Source organism: Glycine soja, chromosome 7, assembly GCF_004193775.1.
Source record: "Glycine soja cultivar W05 chromosome 7, ASM419377v2, whole genome shotgun sequence".
NCBI lineage: Eukaryota > Viridiplantae > Streptophyta > Magnoliopsida > Fabales > Fabaceae > Glycine > Glycine soja.
Genome location: NC_041008.1, coordinates 8,766,356 through 8,791,298, shown reverse-complemented (window position 1 = coordinate 8,791,298; position 24,943 = coordinate 8,766,356). Strand labels below are relative to the sequence as shown.

The following is a 24,943-nucleotide window of genomic DNA, read 5'->3' as shown; positions in this document are numbered from 1 at the left end:
ACTTTTGAATATTAATTCGTTGATAACAAGCATGAGGATCATCGGTTGTGACGGACAATGAAGGGCTTATGTTATAAATTATAATTGAACTAATTTGGGATGTAATTGTAATATGATATGAAACTCATCTTTCAATGATTCTTCTGGAACATTCCAAAAAACAGAGTTGGCCTACTCGGACTATAGACTAGTCGCAAATAATTAATCAAAGACTGGAGAAAAGCTCAGATGGAGAAAATTTGAGACTGCAAATTTTCATGAAAGATTTGCAATTTTAATGTTACTTATTAAATGCACAACTTTAATCAAATACAAAAAAATTTAACTATAGTTTGGAAGACGGATGGGTGGACAATTAGAGTGGTGACTGGTGACTAAGGATCTCTCTATTAGGATTAAGGGGTCCAAAAATGCAAATATGGAATAAGAGATGTTCCTTGAGGTTCACGGGACAATAGAAATGTTTGCTCTTATTAAATAGGTTGGTTAAATGAGTCAATAATATAATGACAGTTTAATATATCATTAGAGTGGGGACTAAGCTCAAAGGGGTCTCCATTTTGGGGTTCAAAAATGGAAATAGGGAATGAGAAGGAGATGCTTCATATTGAATCAAAACTTGCAAGAAAATATTCCTTAGGTTCACGGGACAAATAGAAGTGTGCTTTTATTAAATGGGGTTGGTTAGACGAATCAATCGTAATTTTAATCCGTAAAAAGATAAATTTTGAGAAAACCTATTTATGTCAAGACCTTTTTTAATAGTTAATTTGGAGAGTTTTTTTTTTCTCCTTTCTTTTCTCTACTTACGGGGATATTGTGTAAATGAGCAACTTCTATTAATTCCCTCCCCCCTCCGCATGATTAAATAAATTATGGGTAAAATATGTTTTTTACTCTTCTAAAATTTTCAAAGTTTACTTTAAAAAAAAAATTGTCCACTTTTTGTTCTCTAATTTTGAAATGTCTATTTTTCATCTCAGCAATTTAAAATTTTTTTCTATATAGTTTACTCTTAAATTATCTTATGTGTATATTTATTTGTAATATAAAAATCCTGAATTATACATTACCACGTCAATCTACTATTAGGTGCCACGCCAATTCATTTACCTATGTGTCAACATCTCAATAATCGTACCTTCTATTACTATATTTCTTCTTTATTGAGTTAACCTCATTTTCGATTTAGACCTAAATTAACATATCCATTGTCCAACGTGTTATTTTTCTCCGTTCTCGTAAACATTTTAAAGTGCAATTCGCATAAGAAATCGAAGGTGATTTTCATTCTCTCTTCACTCTTCTTAAGTTTCCTCCTATCTTGTTTATTTGGAGGCCCTTTCGCAAAATGAGTTCTAAGTTGCAATTCTCTATTATCATTATATAAATCTTGAACTAAGAAACCATATGTAGCCATGTCAATCTACAATTGTCACTTATTTGCTTGTGTCAATGGCTCAAAGAATTACCTTCTATCAACATTTATCCTCAACTGAATTATCCTGTCATTGCCAGTTTGGACCTACATTAACAGGTCTAAGGTGCTATTCACGATCTAATATTCATTTCACTTGATTTTACCTCCTTCCACCAATCTATACCATAGCCTTAGGCAGTTAGGCATGGGGTTAAGATGGTGAAGAATACAACTTCTAAACAGATTCGCTTCCATTCCAGAACAAAACACTGACAAAATCTTAAAAATACGGATTCATAGGATGTTAAAATCTTAAAAATACGGATTCATAGGATGTTACAAGAAAATATATCAAATTCTACATTGATAAACCAGGACACAGTATTTTCTATAAGTAACTAAAGAAAATCCAGAATTAAAGCCAACTTAACAAAACCAGCATCCACCATATGTAATTCAGGAAGAAATTCAAAGCTAACAAATAGAACCTAAGCCTCGGTAGTAGGATACTCAAACACGACATCTTTGCCTGAAAGTTTCCTGTATACTGCAGCAAAAGTCTCCAACTTGTACTCGGTATTGTTTCGCTCCTTGGGGTCCAAAAAGACCTATCCAGACAAGGAAAACAATTTAAGCATTAGTATTTTTCTGATATTGGATGCATATGCTCCCATTAGTTTGGTACTTTAGTTAACTAGAGATGTTTTATTCAAATCTCTGGCTGATTTAACACAACAAGACTATAAGAATAACTTCAGAAGTTCCATGGCTATAATCTTTACCTTCATAATCTTGGAACCATCAATTTTATACCTAACACGCTTTCCAACAATCTCAGCAGGCAATACAATATCTTCCAGCATTGCCTCATGTACAGCAGTGAGTGTTCTGGTGCGGGGGCGCTGAACAGCAGAACCTTTCTTTGGTGGCCTTACTATCCTCCTGGTGGCAATCAAGATTACATCCTACAAGTTTAAGGGTCATTAATATATAACAAAATAAAGCATCACATTTTTAAAAAAAAAAAAATTGTAGGTGACTGGAAAAGAGAGACAATTTTTATGGCTAATGTTCTTGTGCCAAACAACTAGCTAAATAAGGAGTAAAATACAGTGATTGAAAAGAATAAAAAGTTCAACAAGCATCCCCAACAAGGAGTAGAATAGTGTTTCAGAGAAGTAGCTGACAGGAATGTGCAGAAACAGTCTGGTGAAAGAATATTGAAAACAAAGGGACATGACTCTTCATACTTTTCCACTAAACTTTTTCTCAAGTTCTCTCACAAGCCTGACATGAATCTTCCGGAATCCTTTCCTTAGTCTGTAGGGGACATGGATAACCACAGCCTTTCGGTTGCCAGAAACATCAATTTGGCTGTAGATCATGAAAGATGATAGTCAAGAGACAAGCAAAGATCTTATTATCTTCACACAAACAACCATTAAGACACATTCTTACACAGCTGAGTTTATGTATAAATCTTTCAGATCACTTTTCAGCTCATTGTTGGTATTTTCTAGATCAAACAATGCCTGCAACAAATTATTAACAAATTAGTTGGTCATTTCACTTGAAAGTTGAAACTGATTAGCAACTCCAGACTACAGCAACAACAATACTATAAAGAACCAAAATAAACCTGTCCAACTGATTCCTCAAATTCAGTTGGCTCAGCATCCTTATCCTTGTGAATTTTCTTCCTCGATGTGTACATCTTGACAACTGTAAACAAAAAACCGAATTAGGTGAATATTGTAGTCTAAGTTTCACAAAATGAAAGTTCAATATGTAAACAGACAACAAGCACAAGCCTAATCATCAAGTTAATAGATTAATTGAAACTACATCAAATACCATACTGATTCTAAAATAATGAAGAAACAAGTTGATCACGAGACGCCATCAATTCCTAGTTACATCTCCCATCAATTTCAGCCAGATTACAGAACATATCCAGCATGAATAAGCCAAATATTCTCAGCATTGTCATGACAACAACAGCCCTAATGATACAACATTCTTACACTTTCTTTTATAAAATTGTCATTTACTGATTTTTAAATTAAATCATTAATTTGAAAGTTATATTATATGCTTATCCCTTTTAAAAAATACATAATGGGACAAAAATGAACAGCCATCTATCTATGAATCAATGCCAAAAACATGGTTACAACTTACAACACTTAATAGTTTGCATAAAGCATGACATAGCAATTAAGACTAAGATTCATGTCACTTATGTCAGGTTACAGTTAACGAATACATAGAAATTAAGAATTGTTATCACTGCCAGATAATGGTAAAGGTGCTACTTGTCTCTGAATCTCATTCACGGAAACACAAATAAAAAAGAAAACCCTTTTTTTCTAGAGAAAATTCCCTATAACCCTAACAAAACAAGACAGAATCATCAATTGATTCTTCATGGCAGACATTGCGCAAATGTACAAATTTTACAAAGAACCTAAAAATTATAATTTTTGTTCCGTTTTATGTTGATTTTGGTTGAGAAGTTGCAGAGTGACTTAAATCTTAAAAGGGTGTCAGAATCCTACCTCACCCCAAGAAGATGAAAGCCACCGAGAGTGCCGCTGCGAAGAGAGTGAGTCCCTGTTCTGTTTTCGCGGCAGTGAAACCCTAATTTGGGGATTAGATTAGGTTATAAAGATTAAATGAACGACTCAGATTGGGTGTTTAGTACACATTGACGGTTAGGATTCCGCGCGAGAGACTATGTATCATGGCCGTTCGATTAATCATTGTTTTTAATATGTTTGATATAGTTTTTCTTTCTAACTTTTCTTCTCTTTAGACAAAACATATTGGAAGAAAATTCTTAAAAATAATTTAAAAAAAGTATATTTTAAAAATAACCCCCACATATTAGGGTGTATTTCTTTCTATTTTCAGAAAGCTAATTTTAGTTTTCAAAATATTATATAAGGTTGTTCAAATTAATAATTGGATGGAGAGTTTTGTCACTTTTAGTGATTAGGAGTTGGTATATAGGTTCAGGTCTCAGGTCTATAGGCTAGTTCATTAAGCTTGGAGACTCGACGAGTTATAGATACTTTTTTTACAAGCCCATACAACTATAAGCAATACTTGAATCCGGTTTGTTAAGTTTGAAGACTTAATGAATTTTATTTGCGGGCTCGCGAGTAGCCTGTATAAGATAATTAATTTTAAAATAAAAATTATATAGTTTAAGTATTTGAGTTGAGAGTTAAGCCTTTAGACTCCATAGTCTCCCCTTTCAAACCCTTACGCTGCTGCATGTCTCATTTCCCGATCCTCACTCTATTGTGAGGCCCACGACATCACTTTCTTTTTCTTGGCTTGGGTGCGACCTCCCTATCCCAATCAACACCGCATCGCACTTCCCTTACCCCGGTCAAACACTGTGCGAGAAGGTCACTTCCTCCTCCTTAGCTCGCGCGTGTTACCCCTCTTTACACATCACACCTCTCTTGCACGCTGCGCCTCCCTACTTCACACCTCTCTCTTGCTTGTGGTCATGCCAAACAATCAAAATTTTTTATTTATATTTGTAATTATTAATTGAACCCGTAAAGCAGCTGTTTGTTCGCGGGCTTGACGGAGTGGGTATGGACCTAAGAAAAGTCCATTTATTTTACGGAACAGATTTACCTGGTTTGCTTAAAGCATAGATTTCACGAGACAGACTTTAAACAGACCGGACTGACCCATATACTCATCCTTAATAACGATCTTATCCGACTTGAATTGTCTTCACTAAAAGACACATGTGATTTAAACAAAACAAAAAACAATTGGAAGAAGAGTTTTGCTGCCATAATGTTCTTAACCACCTCAAATAAAATTATCTCCACTGGAAAATATGTCATCTAAAAAAATTAAGAAAAAGGTTGAATAAGAGAAAATAGAAGAAAAACGTGAGAAAATGTCTCCCGAATATTGCTGTTTTTTTAACACTTATTTAGGAAACAATATTTTAAACTTAAGAGATTTTTAATAAGAAATTGATTGTTTTGTTGTGCAAATTGTTTTAGAAAATAATTTTTAAAATCCAAAAGTGAAAAAAGAGCCCGTGAGTATTTGACTAAGATAAAGAATCGATTTTTTCTTCCAAAATTATGGTGTTACCGTGAAATTTGTGAAGCAATAATTTATTGTTGTGATTTTATTGAGGTAAGACATTTTTTTTTATCGCATTGTCACCTCAAACATGTACTTAAACAATCCTCCGCATTTTTAATTTTTTTTTTCAAACACACTGTAAGTCTCTTTCTCTCTCATCCTAAACTAATTGATCTGAGAAGAAGAAATGAATCTTTTAATTTTAGAGGATTTAAGCTAAAATTGACAAACAACTTTTATTTTAAAGTTTAACTTTAAAATAATTTTCAAGCCATATAAAATCAAGGCCAAACATAAGACAATTTTTTTTCAATTTTGCTATCATGAACTTTTATTGCCCTCCCAGTTCCAACTGTTGTCCTAGAATCAAATTCAGGTTTTGGCTGTTCAAAATCAGAAAGTCTACATTTTTATGAAATTTATTAAATCTTTGTTAGTGTTATGGTTTTATTTACACGCAATTTTCCAAATTTTATATTATGGGCTTGTGAATATTAACTCCCTCTCAAGTCTCAACTATACAACTCATTATGTAAATGCACTCACGACTCACCGCATATGTACATGTACACGACAAACTATAAATATTTTGGTATATCAATTGGAATTACTTATTTTATCTTTTCAATACTTAAAAAAGTAAAATCCGAGAAAGACACATGTCCAAATGTCCTATAAATTATAAAACAACTACTCTTTAGTCTTTACATTTATATTTATAGCTAAGCTATTGAATAATCGATTATCTAATGACAAGCACTACATATTATAAAAGAGATAGTGAGTGGTTCTAAAAAGATACTCTAGAATCTAAATGATAATCTTTGTATGTTCCTAAATTGTCATAATTCATCCATGCTCCATGTGCTACTTGCAAATTCCTTGTTTAGCCTATTGGTTTCTAATGTTTGGCAATCAAACACTGGGAGTTCCAGATTCCCAGCAACCATTGTGGTTGTCAGGTTCAAGGCATCCCTGTCATAGGAATTGTTATCTATGCTATAGCCATCATATAAACACATGCCAAAGTCACAGTTATCTAAGGCCTGAAATTGACTAGTAGTGTATCCAAAAGGCTGACTCATATTTGGGATATTTGCTGATTCTGAAGAGGAAATGCATGAACTATTGTGGTGTTCAGAGTCTGAGTTCTGCTCATGCTGATTCAAATGATTGAGATCTCCATGGCAAGTGATTTGTATTGTTGGTGTTGTCCCAATCCCAAATGATGAATAATGAGGAACAGTAACACCATCAAAAGGTAAAGGAATTGCTTGGTCTTGGGTTGACATGGCCGAAGGAGATGATTCTTGTGATTTATGAAGACATCTTGTCATCTGTAGACCCTTGACAAATTCTACAAATCCTGCTCTTCTGTGATCCTCAAATTTCGCATATATTGCTTGTTTCTGAATCCTTGTTCTCCAATAGTTCTTGATTTCATTGTCTGTTCTGCCTGGCAGCTGTTGCGCAATTTTTGACCACCTACATCAATCACAAAAGAGGAAATAAGAATTCAAAGAAAGGATATTATGCTAGAATTGACTAGCATATTGATAGTGGCCAGTTTTGCTTCTTTCTTAAGAATCAAAAGATGCTGAATAAGCATAGTTTCACAAAACTAGTAATTATGTGATATGCACCTGTTGCCCCACTTTGAGTGTAGTTCAAAAATCAAAAGCTGCTCTTCCGAGGTTAAATTTCCTCTCTTAACATTTGGCTTTAGATAATTGAGCCATCTCAATCTGCAACTCTTACCTGTTCTCCTTAGTCCTTGAGATAATTTAGCCATCACAAAAATTAAAGCAAATAATCAGAATTGGCATAAAAAAATGTTTTGAAAAATATAAAATAACAAATATTGTATCAGCAACAAGAAAATTTTATTTTCTTTTTTAGTTTTTCTTGGATTACCTGAACGTATAGCAAGCAAATTCCATCTCCCTTCACCATGATTGGCAATGTAATGGGTGAGAAGATAATCCTCTTCAACACTCCATGGCCCTCTTCTAAGTTCATAATCATCTTCACTTGAACAGATTATGCTCTTGGAAGGAGTAGACATGGCTAGTCTCATTGATCAAAACTCAAAACACCATGAAGGGACTTGTAATGAGTATGCAAGTTAGCCTACACAAGATATATAAGTACACATGATTTGAATCTCATATACAGTGCAACATATTTTGGGGGGATTTTGTCAATGTGAACAATATGAACTTTGTTGCTTTTTCTAAAGACAGAAAAAGCCTATCACTGCTGTTATAAATTCCATTTTACGGCTTCCATTTACTTTTCATGGTCTCTGCCCCGTGAAACATTAAAAGTTGGATAGGTTCGTTGCACAGAATCACCTTATTCCTAGAAGAATAACAAAAATACAGCTTACTAATATATAGTCATTGGTTACATTATTCGATAACAGGAGACAGGTTATATAAGTTGATAGCTGGAACCTGACTGTTATTTATTTCAAAGAACAAATTCACTTGAGTTGTACTCCATATTCGTCTCTCAATATTTTATTCAGTTAATATCACATTCTTGCGAATAAAAATTATTGAAATTTTTTAGAATTTTGTATGCTGTGAACGACCTTGCATTACCAAGAACCTGAATTGTAGGTTGTTATATGTGATTTTGTTAATTAATATCCCGTTATTCATTTAAAAGACTTTTTTTCCCTTACAAATATCTTTTTGTATTTTTAGAGAAAATCCTTTGGGATAGGTCAAGTACTTTAAGTGGTCCACGCCACCCAACCACCATTAATTCATGTGAAAGACTTTCCTCAAGTGTGTTAACGGTTTTAGCAAAAAAGATGAACAAAGTAGAAAATAAGTTAAAACATCAAATTAAAAAATATATAAAGATTAAACTGAAACTTGAAATAAATATAAAAGACAAAAGATCTAATTTGATCACTGTAAATTGTAAGTTTAGTAAACAGCATTAAAACATCGAAGACGTAACTAATTAAAAACAGTCGTACTTATAAAGGGTAAATTGAAATTGATGGTGCATGTTGACATGGGTTCGATTTTATGATAGTGGGTATGAAAAAACTTTGTTAGAAGATGTAAAATTTATGTCGGTGATGGAGGGTTAGTTTTATAATTTTCGATAATGAACATATCATATTTCTAAAAAAATAAATAAAATATCATTTAAAAAAAGGTTAATTAAAATATTAATATTATTTATACAGTTTAAAAGTATATTTAAGCTAATATTTTATTACTAAAAAGTCTTATTTCTCATAAAAAATAATTTTGTAAAATGCACACTAATTTTTATATCTTCAAAGTCTATTTCCTGAAAATACATGTTTGAATTTCTGAAGATTTTGTTACAGCACGAAATACAAGACAAAAACAACGAAACTGATATTTCTTAGAAACGAAGATTGGACACTAACAAAATAACTACAATCCAAACACACTCAAAATAATTCTCTTTAATATGGATATTTTACTAATTTATCAACGATGCATAAAATCAATGAATTTATTTAGACAAAAAAAAAATCAACGAATTTATGTCATAATATTCTTTTCACGGTTACCCCGTGCCTTGGATAGAAACATAACATAGCATAGATACTCCCAAATCAAAACGTGCAGTTATTGTTGTTGCTGCTGTATTGTGGGCCGGCATTGAAACACTGCTACGAATCTTACAAGTTACAACTCAGCCACATTGTTTTTTCTTGGTTGTCAATTGTCCCATGATGTCTGCTTTGGTATAAGAATAGATTCAATGTGGTTCTCCTTTGTCCAAATTTAAATTTTCCATTATTGGGTTCTGGATGAAAACTCAGTAACAAGAATAAACACTAGGAACAGTAAGCTATATAATATTTTTCTCTGCTATGTCTGACTTCTAATGAAGATGTTTAATTTTCTTCCAAATCTAGGGATGATATTAAACTTGAACAACCTAGAAGGTGAAATAAATGGTGGCTGCTTAATCTCGTTTTCTCAATCAACTTGGTTGAAGAATCAATAGAAGAAAATGTGAAATAACTTAATATTAAATTAGATTTTGTTCTGGAGTTCAATGTGGTAGGTGTACCTTTTTCAATAATTAAAATGAAAATTTCTTATGTATGTTGGGTAAAAAATAAGAAAAAACAAATCTTCTCTATAAATAATTAATTGCCAAGTCTTCTATAATAACTTGATTCCATTGTAATCAAAATTTAAAATTTAATCTCAAATTCCCAATACTCAATTGTTCTCTTGAATATGTGATTGAGATGAATCTTGGCGTGGGATAGAACCTTGGAGGATAGAGCACAAAAGACACAGCATGCTAGCAAAGAGCAAACCTACAAAATAACATTTTCGTTTTGTCAATGTATAAATCTCTAGAATGTTAAAAGTTTCAATTAGATAGCTCATAGATATGGATGTTGAAAACGTGACATCAGATTAGACAGGTTGAGTGACAAATTAAGTTGTACAAGTACTTACATAAAATGCACTCCACATAAAGTATGGGAAAAAATAAATTAATTGGACCCTTGATATAAAAAATGGCCTATATATGTTTGATGGTGCCCCAATAGCATTAAGAAGTAACTGTGGTTGTAAGATGTAGTAACTAGTTTGCACCCATTTCCTGTATAAGATGTAAAATTTAAAACCCCTGCCCATTATCCTTTTTGGCTCAAGTTAATTCCTAATTAATTGATAGTAACCGTTTGTTTGTTTTTTCTTCTTTTCAAATTGTCTTGCAATAATGCAATTGTAATGTTGTTGATGGTGACATGAAGCAAACATGTAATTAGCACAGTAGAATTGCCAAGTAAGCAGGCATGATCCATTACATAAGAAGTTTGTTCGCAAAAGTAAGACCAAGAAGCAGAGGCCATATAATATATTGAGAGTGATTCAGATTGAGAACCAGGAATTTGACATTGTGGTCTCAAAGATAATAATAAAAATGATGATTATTATGATTATGATGATATGATTAAATCGTGACCATTTTATCAAGTGTGATGGTAATTACAGAGACTAATGTGACGTCATTAATGACCAACAAAATGCCTTTGGGATTAAAATTGATCAGCTTTGGTAACAGATAGGCTTTGAAAAAAAAACTGTTCCAGATTGAGCTTTTAATTTTCTAAAGATTTGTTCAAGATTTTAAACTTTTTGTGTGCTTGTAGGCACTGTAACCATTTTGTAAGGGGCCGTGTTGTGAGAAAGCAACAAACTTAGAAAAGGAAATAAAAGTCATCACAACTCATCATTCATACTTTATTGATTTAATGAAAATGGTGCACTAATATTTTAAGTTAACATACATCTAAAGTTTTATAATATTAAATCAAATATGAAAAAAATTATGTAAAATTAATTTTAAATTAATTCTCTAACGTGAAATTAAATACTATTTAAAGTCTGACTTTCCTACTTTTTCAGTTATACATTTTCTACGTCAAAAATCTTATACATGCTTAGTATTTTTTCTTCTTCTCTCATTTGGATGTGCATTTCTCATGAAAAAAATATTTTTCAATCATTTCTATGAATTATTATTATTATTTTGTATATTTGATCTTAAATGTTTTTTCCTTTCAATCTATCTCCTTTTATTTCTATCTTTGAATTTAATATCAATAATTTTTAAAAATAAATTATCAATAATTAAAAATAATTTGATATCACAATGTAATTTTTTTCCCAATAACACAATGTAAATTATTCATTATAAATATAAAATATAACTTATATTTTCAAACATATTTATTTATTATGAATTTTAAGTTTTTTACTGGATGAATTTTTAGGGTTTAGATACAATTATATATTAAAAAATATTTATTTATTATAAATATTAATTATATAAAATTAAGCATTTACCTTATATGCATACATTCATAGTTTGTAACTTACGATAACAACATTTCAAAAAGTTAAGAATAACTTATAGATTTCTGCAACCTCTTAATCTTTGAATTTTCGCTCTACCTAATCTTCTTTGTATTGGTTAACTTATGGACTATATCTCTTTTTTTTCAATATTTTATTTAATTTTAATAATAGAAGACCCTGATTTGTTGACTCTGAAAATATCAGCATGTATTATGGGCCAAAACTATTTTTTTGTTACTATTTTTTCAATTCGGATTGTATTTGGGTTTAAAATTTCGTATTATAATTGAGTATAATTTTTATATATTATTAGTAAAAAAATTAGATTATCATTTAATTATAAATTATTATCAATGTAATTCTTAAGATAATTTTATAAAAATCAAAAAATTTATTATACGTGTCAATTTATATATCATTCAATCATAGTGTAAAAATCAGGTATACTATTTACTCTTCATGATTCCCCTTTTATTATTCTAGTGTATACTTCTTGTTAATTCAAGGAAAATAATTATGATCATGTGGAAATTAGCACATCTAATCTAAAAATTGTTAACAGTGTCATTGCTAATTTCATTATCTTTAAAATTCTAAACTAGTTCATTTTCTTTATATGTCCCTGCAATTTTTACTCCAAAAATAATGTGTGTTTGCGCCGAATAAAAGTGAATGCTAATAATAATACATAGCTGTTTTTAATTTGGTTCTAAAGTCAAATAATTTGTTTATTGAACCAAACTAATTTGAAGCTATACCATTTATAGTACCAAGCATAACTAGGATTGGATGAATTTTTTTTATAGTTAAAACAAGTTGTATTCCTAACTCTTTAAGTCTTATCCATGTATTTTTTTTACTTTGTTTTACGAATTTAATTATATTTTTATGAATAATATTTTTGAAAATATTATCATTGAGAATATTTCTCATCAAAGATGTCTGATAAATATTTGTCATTCCTCAAAATATTTTAAAAAATATTAAATAACTAAATAAATAAGATAAAATAAGAGGAAAGTGAAAAGTTATATTTTAAAAAATAACATCTATTTCCATAAGGATACAAGATCCTCATCTTTTTACACGAGAATAACTAAAAAGGTGCAGAAAAATGTGTAATGTATATTCCTAAAAATGAGTTATGTCTTGAAATAAATTTTCAAAACTTTGAAACAAATTAAACATGAAATGTTACATTCTCATGTTAATCATGAACTAAACTAAAACTGGTATTGCAAAAATTTAAAGGCTGACCGGCCGTGATGGATATAAGACCCAATTGGTAAGGTATAATTTCTTTATTAACCTGATATACGAAGCAAAAGCGTGTTGTGTACTATACATTGCTTGCACTCTAGATGGCCTAAGGATGACTGACTTCGCACACATAATATATACATGATGTGTAGAGAACTTGAACGCAGGAATTATGCCACATATACTTCAAATTAAAAGTTTAAATAATAATTAGATGCTTCAAAAATGAATAATTAACTTGGTGTGTTAACAGTAGTATTATAAAGGATATTGTATCAATCAATCACCTCATATAAGCCACTCCAAGGATTCAATGAACCCTCTCTCCAATATACTAATACTATATATTAAAATCAATGATATCGTTCAACCACAATCAAATTAATGTAGTAATGGACTGTTGAGAGATTGAGCTTTCTTTCTTTTCCATGTATAGTTGATTTCATACGCACCCACTTATACAATTTTTCTCCTTGAAAATGTTTCCTTCCAGGGCCATTAGATGTGAAGGATGCATTTAGACATAATTTAAGTAAGTGGGCATCATATCAATTATCAAATCATCTTTTGGGCCAAAAAAAGTAGACCATATTTTGTCACTTAATCTATCATCTTTCCGAGGTTGTTCAATATATGATTGCATAAATATTTTAAGGAAAATTTAACAATATGGAATTAATGTTGAATCCTGTGGACATGTTAGGTTGAAGATATCATATTTGGACTACATTGAGCTGATTGCAACTGAGCCACGTAATATAGCCTATGTGTAGTGATATGTGGTGGCACTGTTTATGGCTTCATATGATGTGAGTGGGGTTACAAATTTTAAAAAACTGTAATTTGTTCTTTTCTTTTAAAAGAAAACAGTCCACTTCCTCATTGTACGGGAGAAGACACCTTTATGGTACATTATTTTAGGATCCAAATTTATATTCATCTTCATTAATATCATCTGTTTGTCATATAAACATGTAATAAAACCTAATTACAGATGTGGACTCTTACTGGAAAAGTGTGATAAAAGATATGTTAGCAATCTGGAACTTGATGTATGCCTTATATATACTTATGATCTATTTTGGTCTAATTCAGGTGCCAAACTTCGGAAGTTTTGTTCTAGGAAATTAATTAAGTCTATATGCCTAAGTTTGTGGTTTTTTTGTGTGTGTGTGTGCGTGTGTGAGTTTGTGTGAAATAATTAATCCAACGCCATTGGAATCTAACTAATTAAAACATTATTTGGCGTTCTTTAAAGAAAAATAAAATGGAATGAAAAAGAAAAAAAAAATATTTACTTTTGGTTTATAACTTTAAACTTGAGTTAATTTTATTTACGTGATTTGGAAAATTGTATATTCAGAAATTATATTTACATGTACTAAAGTTATTTTGCTTAGGCTCAAAAACTAATCTCTTTTAATTGTTTTAAGTAATTTTAGAAGACCAGTAAAATAAAATAGTAATTTTAGAAGATAACTTCCAATGAAAATTGAAAAAGATAACTTTCACGTTTAGTGCCCAAAACAAAATTCAGATGGTGTTTGATTTTGTCAGATTAGAACCAAAGTCATGTTATTGTCAAGTTTAACTTTGTCCTTTCTTTATTTTATTTGTATTAATTAATTTAGTTTTTATTTTCAGTATAATCAGTTAACTCTAAGTAAAATTTTCAGAAAATTAATTTCTCAAAATTATCTGACATATGGATGTCCCTCTCTTTGTCTCACTTTTTCTTTTTTTACTGTATTTAACTCTTTATCACGATTAAGCCACGTTGAAGTTAGTTATTAGAAGTTATTAGAAATTAGGTAAATAATTACTTAATTATGTTACTAAAAGTTATTGAAGTTAGTTACTAGAAGTTACTAAAAGTTAGTTATTCTCTATATTTATATAAATAAATTACCTTTGTAATACTTTGATAAATGAATTTGAAAACTATCATTCATTTCTTTCATTTTTGATATGATATTAGAAGTTTTTGCTTCCGTACTTCTTTCTTTTTATTAAAGTTATTTCTTTTTTTATCTCATGATCATGGCGGTCATTGATGATTCTAATCCCTTCATTCTCAAAGAGTATTTTTTTTAAGCCGGACTCGGTGCTGCTGCTATCGACATTCCTTCACCATGATGTCCAGAGGGGAGCTCAGATTGTCCGAGATGCTTACATGATAGGCAGCCATGACCCATTAAAGTGTCAGTTTTGAATCAAATTCACGTTTTAAGCGTAGAAGTTTGTATTGATAGCTCTTGATTTTCAAGTGATCAATACACATGTTTTGAGTTTTACTAAACATACTATCTAATATTTTTCTTGTAGTTTTTTTATCATGATAATCACAGATATATATAAAAAAAAAAGTATTTAATCTGTGATTTTGAAATTAAAACACGGCTAGAATTGTAGAACTTGCTGAAAAGTTTAATCAATCAAGTCCAAGTAGATTTTTCTTAAAATTAACTTCACAAATATTGATAGATAGGCACCCCTCTCTTTCTCTCACATTTTTCCAGTATTTAACTCTGCTAACTTTTAAAAATATATAATATTAGTGGTTATCAGAAATGTTACCTTAAAAAATTGAAGGCAAGATAAAGAAGGATGTTTGAAAACAAGTGCACGAGAGTACATTTTAGCTCCCCAAATGAAAAAAAGTCAAAACAATTACAGTTATGTTAGGTAAATCCGGCCTATAGCTACCTATTGTAGCCATATCCATAGGCTAGGAATTCTTTATATGGCATTCTCTTTCAGCGTAACTAGTTTGGCTGCACACCTTTCATTTATACTAAGGCTTAAATGCAAATGCATGGGCAACCTTCACCATTGCACGTTTATAATATGGAAGATATTTTCCCATTGGGGGGAGTGTGACATGACAACCAAAAATCCCTTCTAGTCCATAAGGTCTTACAAACTTAGTTTTTTTTTTTTCAAACTAAGTATGTAGTTTTTGCAAAAGGGTAATAATGTGTTTACTACTATAGGAAACGTTGTTGTCCCAAAGTTAACTAACTCTAATTTGTCTTTGTGTGCGAGCCGTCAATGCTACAATTGCAAATGATCAAAGCATGTCCCTTTTTGGCAAGGCTACAATTGGATGTGTATATAGGGGCAACTCCTACTTTTCAGTGCCCATATGCTTTCTTTAGGTTGTGAGACCAAAGAATGTAACCTTAATGAGAATTGAATGAACTGCCGCAAGCCAAACATACACCCCACATGTCAGAAGGCTGTTTCAAAGTTTGGTTCATTCATTTCTCAAATATCAGTTCAAATCAAAGTGGGAGCAAACATAGGACAATGAGTTGTATCGCGTAAAAGTGTTGGAGTTGGAAAGTTAAACAACTTACGGAGGATTATTTGTTTGGATTTATAAATAGGATTTATTTTATTATTTTTTAAAATTTAACTCATTTTAATAAGCTTTTAAGATTAAATTTATGAATAAATTCTCAGATATAAAATTGATCTAGTGATTAAGGATGAAGAAAAGGAAAAAAAAATCATGAATTTAATTTTTTTTATTGATAAAAATTAATAATATTATTAATTAATATTTGTTCATAAAAAAAAATTATGAATAAGTTCTCATATGATAAATTTTTAAAGAAAAATATTTAATTATGTGTCTATGTATTTTAGCATTAAAATGGAGTCCAAGCATCTATATGAAAAAGAGTTATATATGTTCAATGTAATGTGTGTTAACTTGAATGATACAAAACAACTTACAAATTTTCATTCAAAAGCTACCAAATATTAATCCACACACTCCAAATGATGTTTCGTGAAGAAAATTATTTTATTGCATGATTATGTAAACACAAAAACTTCAAAATAAAAGTATATATAATTTTGATCGGACTTGGATCTTCTCCATCGAGCTTTTCTCTTTATTCTTTCTATCTCTGATTTCTACTTCTTTCCATTTCTCTATCATCTTATTTTATTTCTTTATTCTTTTTTTTCCTGCACACAAGTGGCACCGGAGCCAAAGATCTATTTTGAATTTTCAGGTTAATTTCTTTTTTATTTAACTTTTGTTCAATAAAACAAAAAATAGCCTTGGTACGTATATCAATTTGTATGATAATTCTTTCGTACTAAATAGCAATTATCTTGGGTGAAAGAAAATTTCTCTTCTTTATTTCAGCATCGAAATTCATGTTAGGGTGGTTGATATATTGACCAACACAGTCTCTTAATGTGACTTGCTCACTAAGAAAGCTATATTTTCGTCCTTTTCTTGCGCATTCAACATGTTCACTAAATGGCTCTATACTCTCAATTACGTAAACACTTTTAATGGGGTGGAGCAATAAGGTTCATGGTACTGAATATAAAGCACCATGCTTATGTGGCCTCAAGTATGGACAAGCCAGAAGAACAACAACTTGCACAAAAGATCGCACTCTAAAATGACAGTTTGTGTTCACAGTTTACATCACAACACCATATGGAAAATTCTAGTTCATCAAAGGGTAATGCTTGTAATGGGGCACAAAACAAAGTGACAATCTTTCCAGGGTGAAGAAAATAATTATATAAAAAATTTATTTCTAATCACTATATTTTTGTGAAGAAAATAATAAAAACCAAAAAGTAATCTAGCCTAATGTATTATTAAGTTCAATAAAATATTCAAAAAAATTATAACAACACACTTTTTTATACACTCTTAGTTACTCTTATAAGGTGAAATTTACAAGTCTCACAACTCACCTTACTCCTAAATTAGTAAGAGGCATATAAATCAATAAAACAAGAAGGAATTGAAAAAGAGAGTGAAAAATATATTACAGTAATATATAATAGTCTCAAAGTAATCAATCACACGCACAAATGGCAACAATGATCTCATTCGGATACTACTGTTTTATCCACAATTTTATGGCTGCAATTCTCGTACGCTTACGAATACTGCGGTAGTGAGTAGTAACGTACGTAACAAAATCAATTTGATCGGTACAATTTTTTTGAATGAAACTGTTTTTGTATTGAGAATTAGACGCATTTGCGAGAAAATAACAAAACCTTGACTATATCGATTTATATTACTTTGTAACAAGAAGTACAAGTATTCTTAATAAATAGAATTGTTTCTTTGGTATAATTAAATATTTTAAGATATTTTTGTTAAATAACACAAATTATTTTTATTTTTAAATTAATTATGTATTTATTTTTTATAATTTAGTTGTTTCTATCAACATGCTTAGAATTTACTTGAATTTAATCATACAAATATTTTATAATTTTATATATTTTCCCATATATTTTTTTTAATTCTGTATCTTAAATAATTTAAAAACATTAGTGAACAAATAAGCCCTTATTGATCAAATGTTGTATAAACTAGCAAACACAATTAGGCATATGGATTAAATGATGAGGGATTATTTTTGTTTAATTAATATTCTTCAATTCGAACCTTAAATATTCAATTGCACAAAATATTTAAAGTTTAATGTTAGTTTTCATCTATTATATTTTCTCATTGTTTGGCTTTAGTATATTAAATTTTAAATTTTAAATGTTAGTTTTCATCCATTATATTTTCCCATTGTTTCGCTTTAGTATATTAAATTTTAAATTTTAAATGTTAGTTTTCATCCATTATATTTTCTCATTGTTTCGCTTTAGTATATTAAATTTTAATTTTTAAATGTTTCATTTTGATATTTTATGTTTTCAAAATGTATGATTTTATCCTTTTATCAATTTTTCACTAGAAATATTAGTGTTTGTTAGTGCTTTAAACTTTAAAATAGTTAAGTTAACATAATGAAAAGATCGCTGCTATCTTTTTTATTTAAAAATTAAAAATCACTAAGTGAAGAAAATATAGATTCGAAACCACAAATAACAGCCTTCGGTTTCATATTATTATTATTCAATTTAATCACGACAATGATTTTATTCACTAATTATTCTCAATCACAACGGATAAGAGTTTTTTCTCCTTCTGCCCCTTTGTCTCTTGTCGCTGACCCAAAAAGACCATTGTCGTACCGTCACTTTCGTCCTTGTTGCAACTTCCCTCTGCAATCCTAATTTCTATCTCACCTAAAGACAACAATTGTCTCATCATCGATGTTGACAACGATGCATTGATGAAGGTGATTCTAGTGAGATTATGTGTTGACATTGTTCAATCTGTGTGGTGTTGTATTTTTTACCTTTTCAGGTCTCAAAGTAGTTGGAGGAGATGATAATTTTTTTTAGTTGTTTATTTTTTTAAAAATAAAATTAGAGTAGTAACTATTTTTAGTAGTTACTATGTAAATTTAATTATTTTAAAAGGCTTAATGTCACTTTTAGTTTATTATGTTTTTTAGTTGTTTGTTTTGATACATTAAGTTTTAAAAATTACATTATGGTCTTTTATATTTTCAAATCATTTTGTTCCTTTTAAAATTTAAAAGATAACAAAACACTAACATTTCTAATGGAAAATTTAAAAAATGACCAAAACAATGCATTTCAAAAACCTAAAGGGTCATAATAAAAATTTTAAAACTTAATGTATCAAAGTGAAATAACTGGAAAACATAATGAACCAAAAATAATATTAAACCAATATTTAAAACTACAACTTTTTGTTGTTTATAATAATTTTATCTAATTTGAGAAGGATTGCTTCTATCTCATGATCCTTGTGGTCTTGGAATAAGAAACTTGTGAATCAATATTCATGCACCATGAGGTAAGGTGTTCATGGAAATGGTTAAAGTTACTTCCCATTATGTTCTAAAGTCTGAATATTAAAAGATAAACAAGAAAAGAAGATGCAAGTATGGTGCTCACATACAATAAGGAATTGGAGAAAGGTCATATATTTTGGAGATTTTCCATCAAGGCCATGCTTCCGCACTAAACAAGTGCACTTTTCCAATTCCCACTAGCTAGAGCTAAAAATTGAATGATACCACCACACAAATTAAAAAAGTCTAAAAGCTCCCAAACTAGGCGTGCTTTTTCTCACAAAACATGGGCCCTTATTGATATTGGACATTTTTCCCTGTGCAAGGGGCCAACTAAGGGAACAAAAACTACAGAAGCTTGAGGTGCCACGTGGCCACCTCAGAATGGTCCTATTCACCAATGTAGCCATAATTCCACAGTATAAATAGAACAAGTGTAACCCACATTATCCAAATACCATAGTTAAAACACCTCATAAACACAACTCAACTTCTCTCATTTTAAAATCACATGGCTGAATTCACAGAAAATATGCAATTGCAAAGCAATATTAGACCCTCCCAGTTTCCATTCTTAGAGATTGATCCAAGCATGGAACTCCTAAACCAGTTCTTAGGGATGAACCAACATGTCCTAGAAAACTCAAACTTGATTCCTATGCACAACTTGGTGCCTTTCTCCTGTGACACCTTTTTGGGCCCTCAAGAGCCTGAGTGTCCAGGAAACTTGGAAGAAAATTTCCCTGCCCATGTCAACCACAATGCACTTCCTATTTCCCTCCCCATTTTCCAAGCAGAAAATGAGATCCATGAAGGTAAAAAGAGGAAATCAATGGATCTTCCTGAGACAAGTTCAGCTAACTCAACTCCTGCAGTTTCTGAAAGTGGAAGCAAGATCAAACATGTAAATTCCTTCTACTATTTTTTTCTCCAATTATTTTTGGCCATGCACCATGTTCTGTATCATGCAAGACACAAATTGATTTTTTATTTTTCTGTGAATAATTTCAGAGTTCTGGAAGAGGGAAGAGAGTAAAAAGCAATGTAACAGAAGAGGAGAAAGCAAAGGAAGTGGTTCATGTCAGAGCCAGAAGAGGTCAAGCTACTGATAGTCACAGTTTAGCAGAAAGGGTGTGTGTATATATTTTTCCTAACTCACCTTTCTTCAAGCCAAGATTGTTAAATATCCTACACAAACATAAAAGATAAAACAATAAGATATGAATATACTCAATCACTTTGGTTATTTTTCTTGTCTCTTTGATTGTGATGAACGTGGACTAATACATATTTGTATGTCGTTTATTGTTGATCAGGTTAGAAGAGGGAAAATCAATGAGAAATTAAGGTGCTTACAGAACATTGTTCCAGGATGTTACAAGGTAGAGACATGTTTCCTTAATCTCCAATTTGTCTAAGTCTAACTTCATGGAACCAAATTCTTATATTTTGATTTTCATTAATGGTTGCAGACCATGGGTATGGCAGTAATGTTGGATGAAATCATAAACTATGTGCAGTCCTTGCAGCATCAAGTAGAGGTAAGGGATCAGAAGTCAAAAAGAAGAGAAGAAGATAGTGCTTATTTTTTGTCAGGAAAAGATACTTTTTTAAGTTTTAGCATAGCCTTCTTAATATTAATACCAATTCACGTCTGGCTTTTGCAGTTCCTTTCTTTGAAGCTTACTGCAGCAAGTACCTTTTATGACTTCAATTCCGAGACAGATGCTTTGGAAACAATGCAGGTACCTACTTCTAAAAAAATTCATGGTCTTATTTAATGTAAAAAAAAAAAAAGAGTTATATGTTGGTTTCTCATTTTGTGTGGTATTTAATTAATAAGGCATGAAAACCTCTCAATTCATATACTACTATATGGTAATTATTGTGATGGATAAGAATAAATATAAGAGGTGGTGAATAACTGAATATGAAATATGCTAGATAGTAGACAAGGGTATGAGTAATTACCATTTGAAGATCAAATTCAAAGAAGCTTATATTAATTTATTTAGTTGATTTGTGGCAGAGAGCAAGGGCATCCGAGGCAAAAGAGCTAGGAAAGTATAAGAAAGAAGGGTATGGAGGAGTTTCTTTCTTCCAACCAGCATGGCCCCTTTGACTTCAGTTTTGGATGTTTTAACTCAGCAGCTATACAAGACATGAGATCACACTTCATCTGCTCTTTTACTTTAATTTTTCAAAGTTTAAAAGATCAATTTGTTTCCACTATGTGCTACCAGCACATGCAAGTGGACATTCTTGCTTGTACAATCCTTCAGACGTGTAGAAATGAAATGGAAGTTAATAAAAAAAAGGCTATATTTCATTTTTTTTTTTTTTTTGGAATGGTTTGGTTGGTTGCAGTACTTGAAGATTTGACAATTTATGGCCAAATACACAGACACCAATACTAAGCATAAAGGAAAAATAAATAAAAAGAAAAAAAACGTATGATGTATTTCTGTCTACGACCGAAGCATGTGCACTCTAGGCTAGATAGTAGTTATTAATTAATCAAACAATAATTGGAATTAATTGCCACTGTGCATGTAAAATCTTGAACCTAAAAACTATTTGTTTGATGTGTTTGGAATATAATATTAGCCACCATGTGTTGTAGCAATAATGTATTATTCAGCAAGAATTATATAGTATGGTTATTCATTCAAGATCAATCGTGCTGGATACATTTATACTTCAAAGTTTAAAAGTTCATGGGAGTACAAAGATTCTTTCATTTTCCACATGGAAAAGGCGCATATCTTTTTATGATTTTGGGAATAAAATTGTTCTCGAATTTTATTAATTCTGATTATTAATTTTCAGTATAGACATTCTAAAAGTTATTGAATTTGATGAAAACATTTACCCCTCTATTCACTTTCTCCATTTTCTTTAACAATGAAACTTGGGTTATTATGGTGGCAAAAACAATGATTTTGCTTACATCGAAGGCAACAACCCATCCCAAGACTTTAATTTCAAATTTCAGCATTTGAGTCCAAAGTATTAGTTTCTTTTCAATTGCCATAGATGTCTATCTGTAACTTGTCAATCTGAACTTTGAGATTCTAAGTTGAATATGAATTTGGCTGGTTATTCGTATATGTCTCTCTTTTTGGTGGTTGAGAATAAAAATCTTATTTAAATAAATCCCACATAACTAATTCCAAATCTTGCTAAAATTCTTGGCAAATATTTTACTTGCAAAAACTACTGTGGAAAACTATTCATGTGATTCCGTTTGTTCTACCAAGTTCCACAAATGGACCCAGATTGAATTGTTGCGATCATGAATCAACTAGGAGCTCCATGTCTCGTAGGACCTACGGCAACAACAATATTATTAACAAGTATTTCTTTTTTGTTGCAAAATCAACGGTGTTTTTCTTTTTAATTTGTTTTAAGGAGGTGTCTCTATTCACTTGAGGTATGTCGACTAATCCCTACATTAGGCTTTTGATAAGATGAACCTGGCTACAAGGTCTTGTTAATGAAATTGGAACCATTAAACTAAGGGATGGTGGACCCCTATTAGCGCAAACAACAAAAAGGTCTTATCTAGTTATGTGAAGTTGATTAAATGAATCGCACAAAACCATTTGACTCAGCCAAAGACTATCTTGAAGACAAATGATCTATCATGAGTTTTTTATTTTATTTTTGGTAAATATGTAAGTTTTTCCTGCAATATAATTGATTAGTTTTTGTGAAATTTTTCCTTTCAATTAATATTTTTCTTTTTTCATCATAAAACTTGAACGCTATATTTTATTTAACAAATGTGAATTTAATTCTACTCGAACTAGCATAATATTGGTATTAATCATGAGATTTGTCTTAACAATTTCCTGCAATATCTTTCTTGGTCTCTCTTTTGGTTGACCCATGTTAATTAAGAGGCAGGAGTATTTCATAGAAGCTTGAATATCATCTGATATCATTTGGATTTTATGCAATTTGTTGATTATGATATAAAAAGGAAGGAAAATAGTAATTTTCACTTGATGTTTTATGCTCACATAAAAGTATTGTCAATTGAGCCAGAGGTCATGGTTTGTCAACAAGTAGTTTAAAAATCTTGTTTGTCGGTAAAACAAAGGAATTGCTTATCGGGCGTGAGTGCAACAGATTGTAGTAACATGACAAAGCACAAGGCAAATCCAAGGGGAGCAGTGTCCATGGAACCCACTTAAACCAATGAATTCATAAAATCTTGTGGATGTTGCCAATTCATTAAGTGAATGATTGAAGAGAGAAAATACTAATGAGATTATAGCACCTTTGTTGTTATTGTTTAATGAAAGGGGAAGGAGGGGTTAGATGCATTGCATCCATGAAATTGGTAGAAGATGAGGACAGCTTGAATGGGCCAGAGCATGATCAAAAGAGGATGGGCAATGTGGGTTCTCCAATTTCAGGAAAATGATAAGAGCTTGTGAACCTTTTAAAGCCACTTTTGCTTCTTCACTCCAACTCAATCTTCCTTATTTGACCCACTTTTGACCACGGTGTTTCCTTGTCTCTTAGAGCTAGCATGCATGAATAAGGAGGAAGAATATGGACTTGAAGGGTCTTAAAGTTAAGTTGATGCTTGATAGATTGGTATATGTATTCCCAATATGGATTGAGATATGGATTGAGATTTGGGGACACATGTTCGGAGGTAGTAGTTGGGGAGAAGCCTAGTAATCAATTAACTTGGGAATGTTGATTACTTTATATATGTGCATCAACTAGCGTGAAATTATTTTAATTTAATTAGTGATCTCAAATTCGATATTCGAGTATGTAAGTGTGTTTAATATTTGAAGAGGAAATTTTATCACTCTAACAAACTTTACTAGCCTGAAAAAGTATTTCGTGGAAGATATATAAGATTTCTTATCTAATAATAAAAATTTGAACAAATTCAAGGACTCAAGCACAAGTGTTGTGGATCAACAATTAACGTGAAATTATTTAAATTTAATTAGTGATTTCAAACTCAATATTTAAGTATATTTAAGGATGTAAGTGAGTTTAATATTTAAAGAAAAATTTTTATTGCTCATAATATACTTTACCCAATAGAATTAGTATTTGTGGAAGATATATGAGATCTCTTACCTAATAATAAAAACTTGGAAGTTCAAAGACTCAAGCACACAGGTACCTAGCTCACAAGTCTCTGTCAAGTTTCTAAACTGAAAGTGGAAGTTGTTAGCTGGTCAGGTATACCATAACCCCACCAATTTTGCCAAAATGGAAGCAAAACCATCCGTATCTGTTTGTATGGTCTTGCAATTAACATTCAAAACAAACTTCACTCTAAATTGCAACAAACACCCTCACCCCATTTTTTGTTGTTATCTTCTTAAAACCAACATGTTCACCTCCCATCACTGTTGACTTGGCAAGATAGGCTTTAGACCAAAATTAAGACGGCTGTCTCTTCATACTTATCCGGATTCTGCATTTGTAATCTGCCATTCAGTTCCTGTTAGTATTTACTTCACATCAGCCCCCATTTACACAGTCCTTTTGCACACCTAGAC

General features: G+C 30.9%; 3 protein-coding genes across 5 annotated transcripts; 1 reads left to right on the top strand and 2 right to left on the bottom strand.

Moving 5' to 3' along the window:
- Positions 1-1,695: 1,695 nt before the first annotated feature.
- Positions 1,696-4,105, bottom strand: LOC114418617 (40S ribosomal protein S7-like). Of its 2 annotated transcripts, none has more exons than XM_028384053.1 (6): positions 3,979-4,105; positions 3,060-3,142; positions 2,879-2,952; positions 2,671-2,794; positions 2,203-2,385; positions 1,696-2,028 (listed from the first exon to the last, which is right to left on the bottom strand). In XM_028384053.1, the coding sequence occupies exons 2-6, from the start codon at positions 3,132-3,134 to the stop codon at positions 1,909-1,911; spliced, it is 576 nt and encodes a 191-aa protein (XP_028239854.1). In that variant the 5' UTR covers positions 3,135-3,142; positions 3,979-4,105; the 3' UTR covers positions 1,696-1,908. The 2 variants fall into 2 exon arrangements, with proteins under 2 accessions (XP_028239854.1, XP_028239855.1); XM_028384054.1 differs by having other exon boundaries at positions 3,984-4,056.
- A 2,118-nt stretch (positions 4,106-6,223) lies between these two features.
- Positions 6,224-7,647, bottom strand: LOC114417691 (transcription factor MYB62-like). Its single transcript, XM_028382783.1, has 3 exons — positions 7,460-7,647; positions 7,189-7,318; positions 6,224-7,030 (listed from the first exon to the last, which is right to left on the bottom strand). The coding sequence occupies exons 1-3, from the start codon at positions 7,620-7,622 to the stop codon at positions 6,388-6,390; spliced, it is 936 nt and encodes a 311-aa protein (XP_028238584.1). The 5' UTR covers positions 7,623-7,647; the 3' UTR covers positions 6,224-6,387.
- A 12,202-nt stretch (positions 7,648-19,849) lies between these two features.
- On the top strand, positions 19,850-21,743 carry LOC114418616 (transcription factor BEE 1-like). Of its 2 annotated transcripts, none has more exons than XM_028384051.1 (6): positions 19,850-20,307; positions 20,415-20,534; positions 20,720-20,785; positions 20,876-20,944; positions 21,071-21,148; positions 21,433-21,743. In XM_028384051.1, exons 1-6 carry the CDS (start codon positions 19,915-19,917, stop codon positions 21,523-21,525), a joined length of 819 nt encoding a protein of 272 aa, XP_028239852.1. In that variant the 5' UTR covers positions 19,850-19,914; the 3' UTR covers positions 21,526-21,743. The 2 variants fall into 2 exon arrangements, with proteins under 2 accessions (XP_028239852.1, XP_028239853.1); XM_028384052.1 differs by having other exon boundaries at positions 21,419-21,743.
- Positions 21,744-24,943: the final 3,200 nt, after the last annotated feature.